This window comes from Halichoeres trimaculatus, unplaced genomic scaffold (genome assembly GCF_033239565.1).
Source record: "Halichoeres trimaculatus isolate MK-OKI-2021-1 unplaced genomic scaffold, fHalTri1.1 fHalTri1_scaffold_3, whole genome shotgun sequence".
Lineage (NCBI taxonomy): Eukaryota > Metazoa > Chordata > Actinopteri > Labriformes > Labridae > Halichoeres > Halichoeres trimaculatus.
This window is the reverse complement of record NW_027437181.1, coordinates 31,723,927-31,741,922: the sequence shown is the minus strand read 5'-3', so window position 1 is coordinate 31,741,922 and position 17,996 is coordinate 31,723,927. Positions and strand designations below refer to the sequence as shown.

The window sequence follows — 17,996 nt, the reverse complement described above, 5'->3', positions numbered from 1 at the left end:
AAGAGCCGAAAGGAAACAATTACATAGGGAAATATTTCAAAACTGCCACAAATTCCCCTCTTACATCCTCTCCCTCCTATTTATCTTAGTTAATTCATAAAAACACAAAACACATCTCTTTGTGCTGATGACTGCAACCAGATCTGATCTGTAGTCTGTAGTCCCCTTCTCCCTCTCAATAGACTCATTCACTACACTGTACACAACAAACACTATTTCTGTCCTCTCCTGTAAGACTGCTTCTACTTTTAAGGTTACAACACAGGATCCAACTCCCTGAAGAGGATGTTTCCCCAAATGTTTTAACTCTGAAGCCAGAAAGTTCAAGTTTGGCTTCAGTCTTACTTTCACAGAGCCAAACTGATGGACGTCAGCTCAGTGAATGAAAGTTTCCGTATGAAGTAAGTTCACATCCATCATCCAGACCTTTTGGATGCAGTTTCGTAAACTTCATCATCAGTGAACATCGTCATTTCACCACAGAGTGATGATGCTCAGAGAAAGTATTCTTCATCTGCTCCAAGTGAGAGTTAAGTTTTAAAAGTTGAATATTGAGAGGTGACTTCTGGAAATGACGTGGCAATGAGATTAAGTGGTCACAGAAACAGAAAGAGATCCACAGCTTGTTCTGTTCGTGTCCTCCAGAAAGTTTCTGTTCTGGGAAAGAGCTGGAAATCTAAATGTGACATACTCAATCTCTCCTTGTTGTTTCACTGAGAGGATCAGGTTCATGAGAAGGAGGGAAACAGTGAAAATCTCATCCAGGTGGTGCAGAGTTAAGAGTCTTACCTGAAGCAGGTGCTGTTCTTGCCCCCAGCTCTCACACAGGGATACTCCACAGTCAAGATCTTATTGTCAGGACACTCCGCTCTGAGGACAGACGAAAAACTTATCACACTTTTTTTCAGCAGTGTTCATCGAATCAACACACACATATCAAACAGGGAGGAAGGGAGGAGAAATGAGAGCAGTTCTCGATCCAGGCATGAAGGTGAGACCACCAGGGCTCCCCATACAAAGCGAAGGAGATCCAATTGGAAGCTGCACTGTGTTACAAGCTGACAGTCTTATTGTGGGTGCCCAAAACTTAACAATATTTTGTTCTTATGTTTTATATTATTAATAAACCATGCTTCCAAAAAAGGGATGGTAGCTGTGTCTGATTTTTGTCTGCGCTGCTTCTGGTTTGAAAAGCATCGGAGTGTATCATAGAATAAAAAAGGTTTCACTTTGATAGAATGAAAAACTTATTTTGAATTTGATGTCAGCTATAACATCCAAAACAAAACAAAAAAATATGGGATGAGTCGCAAACATACATGTAACTTTATGCAAAATGAAGACCATTTACAATGATCCAGTAACACCAGTGACTTCTCTTCCCTGGATGGACTGAGGTCTGTGGTCTGGTGAGTCAAAAAGTGACGCTCTTTTTGGAATTCATGGACTTTTAAAGAGGAAAAGAGAGGAACCACTTAGCCACACACATCAGCTCCTCTGATGGGAAGGGGATGAATAGTTGCCCATGCTATGAGTAGCTTAAACATCTATAAAGACACTGTTAATATTGAACAATACATACAGGTTTAAGAGCTGTTGTACGGGCAGTGTCTTTTTCAGTGAGCACCTTGTACAATTTGGCAAGACAATACAAAACCAGATCCTTCATGTGTAACAACAGCATGGCTCTGAAGTAGAAGGGTCCAGGAGCTAAACTGGACTACCTGTACTCAATAGCCATCCACTGAAAAGATTAGCTACGCCATGCAACAAAAGCTACAATAGAAGAGACTCTGAATCATTGAGGAGCTCATATCAGACCAGAGCCATAACGCAGCATTTATGGTGGAGTTGGTGTTGCCTCTTTATGGAGCATGACTGACTCTGGAGTTTCACAAATTTTGAACATTCAAAAACTGGTGCTAATCATAGATGGGCTGTTCTTCTTTTTTGTAACAATAACAGTAGAGCTGACACCAGTCTATGAATCAATCAATGCACAAACTGATAATCAGTATCACTTCTTTAAAGAAGGTATGAAAAGAATCTGTTTTAATTGGACTGCCTCACCACCTTCTGGCCCGGAGTCTCCACATACTGTTGTAAATTACTTTCAGCGAGGTGTATGCTTGTTTTGTAATTAAATGGAGATCAGATCAAAACAAATTTTCTTGGTTCAAGACAACGTTTTACTGGATACGACGTGCCAAGGTAAGGTATTTATCAGTACATTGAAGTAGTGCTATGGTTTGTAACGTGACATCAAGCAAACGTTGTAGTAGCCGGCTATTTGTAGCGCTATCGGCAGCCTGATGCTCCGATGTATCTGTAGGCTAATGTGACAACAAGCAAACACTGTCAGTTTGTAAGTAGTTAAGTAGCTGTTTATATTTAGTGCAGCTTGCAGCCCGGTGCTCTAACACATGTCTGAGATGTGTAACGTTAGTAAATCTTGGTCATGTCCTTCCAGTCATCTACCAAACAGAGCTAACGTAACCTCACTCTTCATTTTATTGATAGACTCTCAAGTTTGAACAGACCACTGCAGAATAACTGCTGACTGTGGATTGGAATGAACATTATCACAAACAATTAGCTAAACACTTAGAAGCTCCTCACAGCCACTTTAACATAAAGTAAAGTTATCATTGAGAAATTTGTCAACACTCTGCTGTTACATCTTCTCAAAGTAATAATTTTCTGCTATTGCTTGTTTTACATCTTTATACAAGAATTTCACAAAATAAAAATAGGTTTTCACCTTGGCTTCTTTTGAAGACATTTTTCTCATTTCAAACTCCAGATGAGCCATCATTTGCAGAAAAACAAAAGCTAGATAACAAAAATAACCAGTTGTTGCTGTTCTGAGCACAATTTGTTTTCACTCATCTCCCACGAATCAGGAACATGATGCAATCAGCTGTACACTGAACAGCTGAAGTTTTTGGTCAAACATGTTTTTAGTTGGAAACAGCCTCAATCACATCTTTTCATCTCCTAATATGTGACTCATCTATTTCATGCTGATACTGACATATAAACAAATACTGATATGTTAACTACTGTAGCAATGGTGTGTTTATACTCCAAGAGATGTCAAAAAAGAAGACATGAAGCTGAAGCTTTTGAGATGGAATTCTATTAAACTTAAAGCTGCTGTATGTTCGAGTTAATACAGTGATGATATTACACAGCAGCCTCAGGCAGTTCCTGTGTTTCCTTAAATTAAGTCTTCAACTCACACAGCTTTGTTGAGGTTCAGTTGGAGGGCTGTCAGTCAGGAATAGATGTGTCTTGTCTATTTGTGATACAGTTTGAGAGATTACCCTAAACCTTTAGGATCTGAGCTCTGTCACATCATTTGGAGTAGGTTAAGAGGATGCATCCGGCCAAAGTAAAACAATCATGTATTCTGCAGTTTCAGTGGTCTCCTCTCCTCCACAGAACATTGGATGCATGTGCTCCTTCACATCCTCCCCTCACCTCCTGACCCACTGTATCCGGGCACCTGAACAGCATCTGTCACGTTATGTCTGAACAAGTAACATTTGGCTCATTGAACCGCGACCGATTCCAACCATTTGGAGTTTCCCTTTGCCTCCTGCATGTCCCTGAAAATCACATTAGATTAGACGTGCTGCGGCGGTTCATCCAGGGGTCTCCTCTTTGAAACCTGCTCACACAGTTTGTCGTTCAGAGCAGAGAGCAATAAAACACTCCAAACTCTGATCTGATATCTGGCACAGCGTGCTGATCTGACTGAGAAGAAGTCCGTGTTCTGGCTTTATGTTACATGCTGAGATACAAGTGCAAGTACAGATGAGGAGTTATCAGATCATACAGCCCTCAGATCAAAGTTTCATTCTGACTCAGACTGATGTTAAAAATGTTTCTAACTTTTCCTGAAGATTCGCTTCATGATAAAAAGATAAAATCTTATAAGCAAAAAAAAAATAAAAAATAAAAAGTCTATAATCAGATCCAGTTTGGCACTGCGTCACAAACATGCTGCCTTTCATTTACTGAAGACGTGTTTAGGTCAATCTAATAAACTTACTTCGAAGTGTCCACAGCGAGGGTCGTCCTGATAGAGCTGGCACCAGATTCCCACAGGAAAACAACACAAATTGCGCCAAATGGTAAAAGAGTCGCACCATAAAGTTGACCCATGTCCCCTCTGCGCTCCGGCACAGCTGATCTGTTCCACTGAAAACGCTTTCACATCAGAAAACACCGATGCTTTCACATGTCAGTTACCCGCGCGGGCAGTAGCTTCAGAGTATCAGTAATCCTCGTCCAGTATCCCGCAGAGGTGACGCACATGGAGCCTGTGAGAGAAGAAATGTTGCGCTGTGCGTCCGGAGCCGCGTCCCCACTTTACGCACTAAGGCAGAGACCCCTTGGAGAGCTACTGAAGGGTTTACAGCCCCGTGTGTTCGCACTAATCCCTCTGGATTTACATTCCTGCCTTTAAGGAAGAGACTCAAAGCCGGCGAGTATCCAGCCGCTCTGCTCATTGCTGCTGATGACGTATGTGGGCCAGTAATTTTACAATTTGCTCAATGACAACCTTAATCCTCAAATTACCCCTAAGCGTTTGTGATATTTAGAGTGAACGCATTTTACTACTGAGTTTTACAACTTCACGGTCTGTTTGAGACGGTCAAAGAGTGGATGATCAATGATAGACAGATGCTGTTTGGATAAAAGTCTTTTTTTAATGTTAGAAGATGCGGATTAATTTGACTTTAATATTCACGCTAGTATTTCAAAATAAAATTTTCACATACTTATGATGGAAAAAATCAAGATACTTTCAAGACTGTCTCTAAAATGATCCATTTTTGATTGTTTTATCTTCACAACAGAGTCTTCTCTGATAAAAAGGACAAGGACTAGAGTTGGGTGGAGGAGTCTCAGGAGGCCATACAGAGCTTATAAAGGATTCTGTGAGAGTTGCACTATTATTATTAGAATTCAGAACTGGGTGTGATGCTGAACTTGACATCATGATGACAGTATTTGGCCTCTATATCAATGCTACATGTAATCTGATGTATTACTGGTATCAAAACTTGAGAGGAAAATAATGACGGCACACAGCAAAGAATATGAGGCAGCCTCATGATTACTTGGATCACACTGGCCCCTAGACCGCCCACTCATATACTCAGTAGGGATGGGTACCAAATACGATACTTTGAAAGGTACCGACCGAATTCTGTCTGTAGCACAGAATACTGATTCATGAAAATCAAAAGATTATATTTTTAGGTACGTAAGCCCATCCTTGTGGCTGAGACAGGGTAGAAAAGCGAGGGATTTTCCATACTGGACACAAACACAGCACTGCAAGGTTAAATGTTGATGAATAAATATGTAAAATTGAAAAATGCTAAGATTTAAACATTCTAAAAATTAATATTTATTACCACATAAACGCACAAAAGTACCAAAAATTGGTACTATTTGCCAGGTACTGGGCATCAGGACCGTATTATTTAAATGTGAAAGGCACACATCCCTAACACTTAGTGTGATTGTACATGACTACCCCTGCTGTGTTTGTACATATAGGCTTCACCCAGCTTCTGCCAGAGAACTTGTTGGAAATGTGCCGATCAAGTCATGATTAACACTGAGTCTGTCAGTGTTCAGCCCAGCTCAGAGTTTCAGAGAATTTTTCAGGTCTGTGTGGAAACAGCTTAAACACATATGAAAAAATTGGAATGAAACATTATATGTGTCATAGAAATGGTTTTTAACTTGTTAAATTTCTTGCAAGAGCCCGGCTCTACAAAATTTTTATTAAAAATCACTTCTAATTTTAGTGGGTCAACACGGTAACAAAAGATCCAAGACTCCTTTCCTTCCCAAACCACTTTGGTTTTGTAAATTAGCAGCAATTTGAAATCAGCTGACTGTTTGAAATTCAGTGCAGAGAACTGGCTGTTGTGTGATGTGGTCTTGTTAGAGCCAGCTGAATGAACTGCAGCTGTCTGAAAGTTTTTTTTATTATTGAGACCAGAGAAAGGCTCAGCACAAGCTTTATAAACTTAAGACATGGATTAACTCTTCTTGATCTTCTTTCAACATGAAATCTGACATCTGTTAAATTTAATGCAGCTCCATTATGATTCAGCCAAAGAAAGTGAAGATCAGATCCAACTTTCAGAGTTAACACATCATACTGTATGTGACAGGAACTGGAGTTTAAAGAATATGTTTGTATGTATTGTTTTGTTGTATATTATTTGAGTGACACTCACTGACTACCACAGACCCCCGCTGCAGTTCAGTTCTGGTACCGTGACGGTGTCCTATCCTGGAATCCTGGAGGATTGTACAACTGGAACAGTTTGTCTCTTGGAAAAAGTTTGGAGACTTCTGTCAAAGAAATAAATACATCAGATCAGACAAACCTGAGTGTACACTTGCTGGAAAAACCTTGTTGGATGCAAATCAGAAATGGGAAGAACTGAAGAATGAGATAATCCAGGGCTCACTCTCTAAGTATTTGTTTTTAGACTGACAGCCAATCAAACAATGGAGGATTAATGTACCCCAAATCTGCTCTCTTTTTCCAGAAAGATTACTTTTTATTATGTGAAGGTTACGTAATAACATCAATGATTAGACTGAGCTCATCTTTCATGTTACTTTGATTAGGTGACTGAGTTTTCTGACTCCATTGTTTCAGTTGTGTCATGATACAAGAACTTTCAAAAATCACACTTTTCAACATAAGCAAGTTCAGTCATAACCCAGCACTTTTTCCTCTGTGCTCTGGTTTGTGTGAAGTCACGGGAAGGTGAGGATTTTAAAACAGCCTCCATGTGGAGGTCAGATTATTTTTATGTATAATAATTACACACTCATTACTCATGTTTTTTTAAATCATTCCTGTAATCACAGTCTGATTACTCAAACTGTGATTGGGTCAGAGGCCTGTGGAGACGGCCTGCACAAACCATGTCTGATTAACTCTGCACGCTATTAACAGAGTTAATATGTTACAATGTGATGAATGGCAACATTTAACAACTACAATTAAAGACATTCATTAACTCGTGCAAGATAGTTGATGACATTGTTTTTACTTCCTTTTTTTGTGCTGAAAGATTTGTTTTTATTTTCATTCAATGTTCTGTCTGTTCTCTCTCTACAATAAATGTGACATTTATGAAATTAAATGACATCAGTCCAAATCAAAGCCTTCGCTCTATGAGTGTTTTTAGAGTTAAAGGCACAGTTAGGAGTTTTTCTGTTGTGTTTACTCTGTTTTTTTTTTTTTTTTGTTTTGTTTTTTTTACATAATAAAGAATGCATTTCCTATGAGCACCATCACCTATGATCATACAGATAAAATTTTTGCTCACTCTTGATTTTTTTTCTCTAAAGCAAATTAACCAAATACGGGCTTTCTTCACAATAATACTTTGTTTTGTTTAAGACAGCTGTTTGCAAAATGCAGGATAACGAGGTTATGTATTGATTTGTAGCTTTGCAAAACCATAAACAGAAATTTGACACCAAAAATATGTAAATTCTGATTGATCACCACTGGTTCATTATAAAAAAAAAAAAAACAGTAGAACATGAAAGACTTAAAACTTCTTAGTGCTTAAAGGGCAATGACCAAGCGGCAACCTCTGGTCTTAGAGTATGAGACAATGCAGAAGTGCTAAAATATGCTGTTTCTCAAGTGTCCGCTTGAGGCTGGCTCTGGAAGTAGCTTAAGTCACATACACACCAAGCCAAAAAAAGCCATTTTCAAAGCAGAAATAAACCTATTTACAGCCTGGTTCAAAAAATGCCTACTGTCTGAATTACTAATTTTACTATCAGCACACACTGTAGAGGGGGTGAATTTTTCTAACTTCAGATCAGCAGATATTAAGATGGCTAGCTCGTCCAATGAGAGGCACAGCTCAGGGTCACGTGACCAACAGGCGCCCCATAACTGTACGCAAAGCACTTGCCACTACTAATATGGCCGCTATAGCCGCTATAGCCGATGTGCTTCATTTACAGTTTCAGAAACAGACAGGTGACATCGGTGAGACTACGTCCATGTTTTATACAGTCTATGGCAATGACCCACTCTCACACTGACACATACAACAACTTTTTAATGATCTTGTACTAGTGTCAGTCATGCATACAAAACATCATATCATAAGATAAACACCTAAAGAAAAAAAAATGCTGTTCTATTCTTACTAAACTTCATTAAACCAGCAATAAAGACACCTCCGTCCTAAACTCAGGTATTTCAAAGCAAATTTTAGTTTGAAATATCAACCAGTCACTAATGCCTCATTTGACTTTGTAGGTCAAGAAAGGAATTCATAATTATGCTACATCAGAAAATGAGATTTGAAACATCAAATATTGGAAAATTTGTAAAAAAAAAAAATCCTCAAGGGAGGATTTAAATGTACTGTGGTTAAGAGTTACATGGGTAAACTTAAAATACAAATATATTCCAATATATACGATCAATATTTCCACCATCAGAGGAGCTTCTGCTGAATCCTGATTTGATCACAACAGAACAATTGTGTTTTGCTGCACATGAATAAGTATGTTAACCACTCTCAACCCAGCAAGGTTTTTACTGCATGTACTACTATCAATAACACCTTTCTTCCTCCCTTTTGTACTCTTTTCACAAGACATAAAACAGTGCACCGTCCACACTGGCTGTCCTGACAGTTGTCCCGCTCCTGTCCTTCCCCGTTACGTGTCACTGTCTTTTCTAATGTTGCTCAGATGGGATGAGAATAAATTGTAATTTTCCCTTGGGGATCAATTAAGTGTTTCTGATTTCTGATTCTTTTATGCATAAAGAGAAGTTGGAAATACAGTTAGCATGTTCATGAAACATCTGTAACATCAGTGAAAACATCCAAACTAACAAGGTAACAACAGAGAATGATACTCATCCTCCAACAGGTACAAACTGCTGTAAGGGTTAAAGTTTTCAAGCTTGCCTTTTTTGACCATGGGTCCAGATATGGCAGTTTTGTGTGTTTGTGTTCAGCTCATTAAGGTTTCTTTTAAAGACACAAAACTCAGAGTCTGTGGCTGTCTGAACATGACCAACAGTGATTCAATATTATGCATTAAGTTATTTGAATGTTCTGGTTTCTCTCTCTGGAAAACTAATATGTACCAGAAAGTTGTGCTCCTTCAAATAAAGTTTTTTTTTTTTTAACATGTAACGTGGGATTTTTGGTGGTTAATCCTCTCATGTACCTCCACAAACCAATGTACTCTGCCATACTTCTGTTGCCAAACTCCATTGATGCTTACATACGTCATGACTGTTAGCAAACTGTGAAAGGGTCTAAAAAACCGCAGGTGTAATCATGTAAGGTACATTATCGATGCCAGGAAAAGATCAAAGTGACAATAGACTGAAGAGGGCTACAATATTTTCACATTAAGAGAAACAACAACTGAAAGTTGTAGTGAGTTTAAATTAAAGGTGACCTGTTTTTACCGTTTGAGTTTCTGTGCAGTTTCAGAAGATTAAGGAGTAAATTAAGTTTTTAAGAGCAGATCCTGCCAAAAGTCACCGCAGTGGTCAGTACACGGTCAGACAATGCTAGGTTGCTCTGCACTCAGCGGTCTCTAACACCGTGGTCTATTCCCCCGGTGCATGGGGTTCTTGGCCTCTGTTCAATAGAAACAGCTGGTTTTATTCACCACAAATGAATCATGTTAGAAATACACATGCACTCACTTACACACATACTGTGTACATGCAAGCACTCGGTAACTGGGCCTCACACATCAAATTAAAGTGCACAGTCTCCTTTGGCACCACTCCCTGTGGAATCAAATAAATTCATAAAATATAAAAAGCAACATTATTAAAGAACCGCAGAAGAAGGCAGCCGTTGAAATGGCAGACTCGGCTTCGTTACCACGACCACACAGGTCACGGTTTCTCTTGTTCCCACGAAAGGAGAGTCTCCTTTTCCCGGTTTGCTTTGGTTATGGTTTTTATTTGGTGTTTGTGTATCTGCGTATGTGCTGGCTGGGAGAAATCTGCTTTTCATTGAGGGCAGGGCCCACTTTCTGCTTTGTTACAAACGTTTTGTTCCCGAAAAATAATGCCCAGTTGTGAAACAGGCAGAGCAAAGACACTTATCCTTGAAATCCCAAAGGACTTTCAGACAGCTTTGAAACCCATGGCATGAAATTGGCTTTTCTTTGTTGCACATCACCTCCAGCTACTGTGTGCGTTACAAGCAAATCCTGAAACATACTTAATATTTATCACCAATATTCACCCCCAACTGGTTATATTAGCAAACACATAAACAGCTTATTACCACTGATCAGTGTTCTACTTTATTTCTTTGTACATAAAAATATAAAACCAGCTGTTTCTTTGATGACTTACTGAAAACATTTGTAAATTTCAGATACTGAAGCTCTACACGGAGCTGTTCAAGACTTAATGAACTTTATCTAATCTAAAACACAGACTATCGCCTCCTTTATTTAATGACCACAAGTAACTCTTTTTTTCCCAAAGAATTTTTGATAACTCTGGACTCACAAACAGCCCAAATTAAAGGATTTCAACCAGCAAATAAGCTCATCTACATCCATGTCCACAGCCATGAGTAAATATAGTGACTCAAATTAAAGAATTGAAAAAAATAACTGCTCATCTGTGAGGAGTTTCCAGTCTCTTAAGAGCCTGCATCTCAGGAGCTGGGTAGATTTTATCCCCAGTGCATCTTCAGCAGGACTGAAATGATCAAAGGCGATGCTCACGCTGCCACCTTAATACTAAATTCCAATTTTTTGTCAAATCTGATTTTTTGTTGGCTGTTCAAATTAAATCTTTAATTGTGGTCTGTCAGCAGACAGCAATGCTCACACTTCTGAAGTGACCTGCATGTTCAGTTGAACATTAATGACCTCACACACACAGAGAGCGGCGTTTACAGAAATGAAGATGGCGGCAGCCTGTAACCTCTTTTACAGTCTTATGTTACAAATAGTGTGTGGCAGCAGGCGGCAGATTTGTGGGTAGGTTATGTTCAAACAGTGGTGTCTTCTCCTTTCTCCTCCTCTCTTTTACTCAGACTGTAGCTTTGATTTAATGAAAATACTCTTTTTGACAGTTTCGATAATTTTCTGTGTTTTGTCATTCATTCATTCATTTTCTATACCGCTTATCCTGTGCAGGGTCGCAGGTGGCTGGAGCCTATCCCAGTTGTCATTGGGCGAGAGGCAGGGTACACCCTGGACTGGTCGCCAGCCAATCACAGGGCTGTTTCTTCAGGCATCTCTTCCTCATTTCTCTCCTCTAGTTATTGAGCATTTTACGATGTGTAAAACAGCGCCCTCCCAAATGTTATTTGGCAAATGAGTGGAGCAAATGTGATATTGCACACTGTTATCCGCAAGAAGGCCAAGCTGAGTTGGCGTCCCTTGGCGAAAAAAACAAGAATGATTAACCAATCAGATGAGGCTACGGTCATGACACTGCTCACTGGTGATTAACCAAGACTGTGCCAAGGGAAGCCACCCCTTTGGCCTCAAACCAATCAAATCACAGTATCCTGGTCATCATCAATCCACTGAATGAAATCAGGGAGGTTAGCACGTTAACAGTGTGCATGAAGCAGCTGGTTGTGCGTTTGAGTGGGTGGTTGAGTAAATTAAAAAGATATTTAAGCTAAGTCAAGAGGACAATGTGTGAATGAGTGACTGAGGGTGGGAGAGTGAAAGGGCGTGTGTTGGTGTTCAAAGTATTGGTTACCTAACAGGCGTGTGCAAGTAAAATGTGCACTCTCTGGGTGCTCTTAACAGATCATTCCATTACATGAAGTATCGATTAACAAGCTGCAACATAGTCTGTTATGTACCCCACTCCCTAAAAAATATACAGATAAGAGGCTTTGTCACACGTGGCTTCCTCAGAAAAAAATCCCCACGCCACGCCACTGTATTTGAAAGGACTTTAAGTGTGACTCCAGCCTCCTTTTTTACTCCAGAATGACGTCAAAGTTTCAATTAATGTGGTCTGGCTGCTCACACTGTGGTCACCTTTTAATGAATCTGATGTGTATCAGATTCAGTACCACATTTGAAAAGTGAAAGTGGCCTGAATCTGACTCGGAAATGTTTTGAATGTAACATGCAGTTCAAACTGTCAGAAACAAAGCTGATATGGATCATATTTGAGTGAAAATTTCAGATTCTGGTCACTTTTAACGATGAAAAGTGTGCAGTTTGAACATAACCTACGAAGGGCATGAGAAACCTGTGATGCTTTCTTTTAACTCCATCAGTTTAGAGAGCAGATTAGATGATGCATTTTGCTTTGAGTGTGTGTAGGAGCTTTCTTTCTGAACTTCTGTGCACCGACAAGTCTATACAAAAAAAAAGTAGTTTTGTATCTGAACATGTGTCGGTGATTGAGTTGCTGAATGAGAACCATGATAATTATGTTTGTGGGCAGAGAAGCTGAATTAATATTTTTTTGTCTGTCATACTACTTACACGTGATCTTTCTTTTAAAGTCAAGAATCTGTCATCAGCTTGAATACAGACCTATAGAAGTATGCTAGTGAACGACCTGTTGCTGGATTTGGTGCATGGGGTGCAGATATTTAGGGTTCTGTCTGTAACAAACATGGATGCCGGCTCAGGAATGACACCCTATCATTTCTGGAGAGCTGTTATGAAGAACTGAGAAGGCCTCATATAAAAAAATCCAACCAAATCCAGACCGCATGAATCGGACAGAGTTTTAGTCAAGGTTATGACTTTGCTGCCTGTAAAACAGCTTTGTTTCTCAAAAAATACATTTCATTGTACTTCAAACATCCAATCAGAAAACAATTACTTCTCCAATTGTGTGAATAAGTTAAAGAGTCAGTCAGAAATCAGTCAGACAATAAAGAAGGAGTATTCTGTTTTCCCATGATTTTAAGATACATGTTAAGTAATGATGCTGGATATTTTTACTAAATGTGTTCAGAGATTCCTGAACCTTCCATTAAAAGATCAAAATGGTTCATTCAAAAAAATTGATAAATAAATAAATAAAAATTAAATTAAAAAACAGCACAAGATCTTCACGAGGCTTCCTGAAATAATGAGGTCAGTACAGAAGATAACACGTTGGAGGGGAGGGCCTCAAAAACCATCTGCTTATAGCTCTGCCTCCAATAAGACCCCAGAGGGCGAGCCAATCAGAGGGAAGGGGGTTTATGGAGTAGGGAGTCTTAAAGAGACAGCAGCTAAAATAAGCATTTCAGACAGAGACTGTATTAATGTTTTTTAAAACACCAGTGAGAGGACAAATCAGTCTATCATTCAATAATTAAAACATCATTTTATATACACACACATTGCAGTCACAGCAGTTTAAAATCTGTGAGCCTGGTTGCAATTTGACTCATGTTGCAGCTTCATGGAAGCTGGAAGTAGGACGACACAACTGTTCAGCCCTTCCAATTGCGTCAACATCCTTTGTTGTGTTTCTGTTTCTATCTTAGATCAGAAGCTGGACGACTGCTTTGATCACACCTTTGTGTGCTAGATGTTACAAATGAGACATAACAGGGGTACTGTTATCCCACCATCAACCAGCTGTGTTTAAGTAGCTTATACCGGCAAAACATCAGAATGTCCCTTTCCTGATTAGATCAACAAAAATATGATAAAATCACATCATAGGGGTTTCTACAAGTGCACTCAGAAGATTAATGTATCTGTGTAAACTCTCCTCATCGCTGTGATTTATTCATGATTGTGTTCCTCCGCTGATCTTGGCAACATCGTCACACGCTTGTCTTTGAAATACTGACCAGGACTTACATGAAACAAACCCGCTCTAGGTTTCAGTGTCTCCCACTTGGACATGTTTCTGCTGCTCTGTTTTTATTGTAGTGGTGTTGCTTAGAAACTGAAGGAGAAATAAGAGATGCGGCTTCTTTTGCAGTAAACACTTTACTCTTCAAGCCAAAAACCACAGAAACAATCTATCAGTGACAGAGCTGATAATCTGGAATGGAAAAACCTCCTGTAATAAAACTCACATTGCATAACACACATGTTTTTTTGTTGGTATACGTTTAGCAGAGACAGAGGATAACAGTCTGTCTTTTGGCTGACCTTTGGACGGATAATTTCAGATTCTCTTTTTGAACCTTTTCAAAATCATTTCTGACATTTTGTCATTTTTCTTTCCAAAGAGACCTTTTAATTTAGCAGAACCTGCTCTTTGTTAAATTTCCACTTTGAGCTCCCCTCTGCTCTCATTTTAACATGATTAAAGTTGAAGATGTGTGGTTATAACATTCTCCACCGCCAAATTGGCCCAGTTCATTCTGGCCTTTGCTCCACCTGGACAAATATTAAAACCAGCAGCAGCATCTTGTTTTGTTTCTTAAAATCGGCAGTGGTAGTGGGGTGTGAATCATTTATACAGATCTCTAAAGACTGTCGATCTTCTCTCATCTTTCAGTTTCCCTTCAAAATTTAAAATCCTGTCTCCTGCTCTTTTTTTTTTTTTTTTTTTTTTTTTAAAAACTATTTAGGGATAAAGTTCGGGTTGTCATCAGGTGACAGGTTGTGGTGTGCATGATGCCTGAATAGCTAAAAGTTGATGGAATGGGGTTCAATATGAAGAGCTTTCTTTGTGCTTTTAATTTTCAGGAACATCAAAGTGATGAGCGTAAACTACTCAATGTTCCAAGAAGGAATTTCCTCTGTGTCTGCAGGGGGCACATTTACTGTACTGTCCCTGAATGTCACATCAGCTGATCTGAGGAACTTGATGCATGATGCTGGACAAAAATTAGATATTTTCTTATCACTAGCTGTTAATCTTATCTTTGCTGTGGAAAATGTACCCACAGGCTGTTTCTGTTGTGAGATATCTCAACTGATTCTGGCCCTCAAACTTTAGAAACTGTACTAAAACTCCCTCTTATTTCAAGGTGGGGTTTTTTCAAAGGTACTTTCTATGGACCAGGTCCTGTTTTCATCAAAGGTGTTTAATTTGAAAATAACAGCTGCTAAACACACCTAAGTCATTACTGTTTGTTCTGTTTATCACTTTTCAAATCAAACTGTGTTTTCAGCATCTTTTCAGGATGTGTTAACAAAAACTGAAATATACTGAAGCAATACCATTAATACCATTATAGTTAAATAAACCTGTAGTGTATATGTTATCCATCTGTCTTGGTTACAAAAGAAGACACTGTGCTTCTTAGCCACCATACATCTATTTTAAGAGGGGTTATTGTTTTGTTATGGTTTGTCTGTTTTTTGGACTTTGTATTGTCCCTTTGGTACCTTCCTGGTCGCTTTACATAATTTACAGCTTAAATAAATATCTATAAGGTCGTACAGGCCACTGGTCTGGGCTTGTGTTTAAAAGATGGACTCTTACCTGAGACTGATGCAGTGTCAGCATTTTCTTCACCTTTTTAACCTTTGATTTGTTTCTTTATCCAATCAAATTGCACCATTTCACAAATGGAAACCACTTGTTGGATGCAGTTTTTCTGCGGTGCTACCATCAAACTATATAGTGTTGTTTTAAGAGTCATAGCAACATATTCAAATGTCAAATACTAACTTAATCAAAGACGTCATTATGATATCATTGATAAAGTAATGATTAAAGTAAAGCTACACATTTCTTTCTGAGTGATTCACAACAATCAATCACCCATCTGACTCACCCTCACTGACTCACTGCTGTACTGTTCAGCTCCTGTGATTTAGATGAGGCTTTAAAAAAGTTTCTTCTTCTGCTCTCACAGGTGCACCCAGCAGTCAGCAGCTGAGAACACACTCTCACAGGCGGGTCCAGCTCTGACATGACTCTGACCCCAACACATGTCGCACAGCGCCGCTCTGCAGTCATGTCCTCAGGCCGAGTCAAACATTATGGATTTGGCTCGACTGCGAGGATGATGACGTGATGAAGAGCATCACTGGAGGTGTTTCAAGGCCTCAGTGCTGTGTTGTTGTAGGCGAGATAACGCTGGACATCAGCTGGGATGTGACTTTGAACAAAAAAGGTTAAAGTCTCTGAATAAACTGAACCAGATGATCAAACCACATTTCCTGCTTTTATGACCCAATTTCCCCCAGAACAAAACTCTATCACAGCATTTACTGGAAACCAGAATAAAAGCAGAAACTAGAGACATGGCAAAGTGTAACCAAAGGCCATCAGTTTTCAGATAACATGAGTTATTGAGGTGAGTCACCTTTTACAAATGTTGCAATATCACAGCGTAACCTCTGATTTGTAACTTAGAAGAAATCTGTCTTTAACCGTCTAAAACAAACTCTGGTCCCATGTATGACCCACATCAGTCGTCCCAGCAGTCCTGACTGTAAGTGAAAGTGCTTACACAGGCTCAGTGGGAGGGTGTGTGTTGATAAATGTAAAGCTGTGTGATTCAGGTACGTTAACCCTGAACTAAATCCTCATCAGTCAGGTCAGAGGAGGGACCCTGCTGCCGCAGCATCGTGGTCCAGTCAGGCAGAGAGGGCTGGCACTTTGTGTGTGCTCAGTGATCGCTTTATGCTGCAGAGACTGTGGTTATGTCTGGAATGCCTCCCAACACGGCCATGACCTCCTCGATAGGGAGGGGTTACAAGCTGTGGGAGAGGACATGTTCCTTTTTTTGCCGATCCTGAGGTCAGACCTGCAGATCAGCAACATCACAGAGCCACAAAATAAAAGGGTCCATGACTCTCAGGAGCTGCACTCAACACATTTTCTGCACATGCATGCTTACACAGTTTATGTAGCAGCCCATCAGAGTGATAAACTACAAACCCTGTATGGAGGAGGGGGAACACTCAAGCTTAATTTGTTGCATCAGGATCTCAATAGCGTAATGCATTGTCACTGGATCTTAGATCTTACAGCACCACGGGACTTTGAGAAATCCATCAACGTTACTGTATGATTGCACTGGATCTTTAGCCTGACTGCCCTGCAGCCAGCAGTGATCTACACCCTCAGCTAAATGAGACCACATGCAGACAAAAGATAGATATATGACAGTGAATAAAAGTGTCTATTGGAGCTCTATTCCCTTGGCTGGCTTTGAATTTACACCCTGACGACATGTAGAGGGAAAAAAGGGGAAAATGTGTAAATCTCCTCGGCGAAAGTGGGAATTAAACAGCCCTGAAAAGAAAATGTGAAACTCTCACCATGAATCAGACTACACACTCAAGCTGCACCATGCCTAACACAGCTGTGTGGCCCAGGACACACATTCCTGCATGCTGGAGGTAGAACACACACAATGGAAACAGCAGGATTATTCTGCTCTAACATAAGTGAAATATTTTATGTCCTGGTGTATACGTGATTTTGCCCCAAAGGGAACGCAGACGGAGCCTGCTCTTTTATAGCTCAGTAATCTAGAGTTAAAGCCTGCTTGTTGTCCACCCAGCACCAGGCTCTAAAAGTTTATCACCATGCTTTAATTTAACGGTCGATGTGCTTCCTATAGAAACCCCAAGATAATCAGAATCATGAATGACAGTGACAGATACGTCCAATTATAGACACTAATGTTCACAGTGTGAGGTCCTGCTTCAAAATAATGCAAGCATGTGTTTGTGGGCCTGGGTTTGTATGTACTGTGTGTGTGTGAGTGTTTGTGGGGGATTTAAAGGGACAGTTCAGTTTTTTTGTAGTGGGGTTGTATGAGCTCTATGTGACCACTAAGGACATTAGATACAGTAGAAAGTTGTCTCCTCTCCCTCAGTAAGACACAAACTGTAATCGATGGTGACGAGGAAATAGGCGATAACAGGGACAGACGGTACCAAATTCAAAGGCTATTTTCTCTGCCTACAAGAACTAAAATCAAAAAGTAATACCACAGTTTAAGAGTACGATACATAAAATATTTTTAAGTGCATTAAGTCTTCGGAAATATAAACATTTATCCGGACCTAACTAACTGGTC

General features: G+C 39.7%; 1 protein-coding gene across 2 annotated transcripts in view; it reads right to left on the bottom strand.

Annotated features, from left to right (window-relative positions):
- The window catches only part of LOC141788338 (collagen and calcium-binding EGF domain-containing protein 1-like), a 73,279-nt gene that overhangs the window by 48,282 nt on the left and 7,001 nt on the right, over positions 1 to 17,996 (bottom strand). Inside the window, exons 1-2 of one of the 2 annotated variants that reach the window (XM_074667253.1) lie at positions 4,058 to 4,463; positions 790 to 870 (exon numbers count right to left, since the gene is read on the bottom strand). In XM_074667253.1, the coding sequence (XP_074523354.1) occupies positions 790 to 870; positions 4,058 to 4,170 (194 nt within the window). In that variant the 5' untranslated portion in view covers positions 4,171 to 4,463. Of the gene's footprint in view, positions 1 to 789; positions 871 to 4,057; positions 4,464 to 17,996 lie in introns of those variants that run through there. The other variant, XM_074667254.1, reaches the window with a different exon arrangement.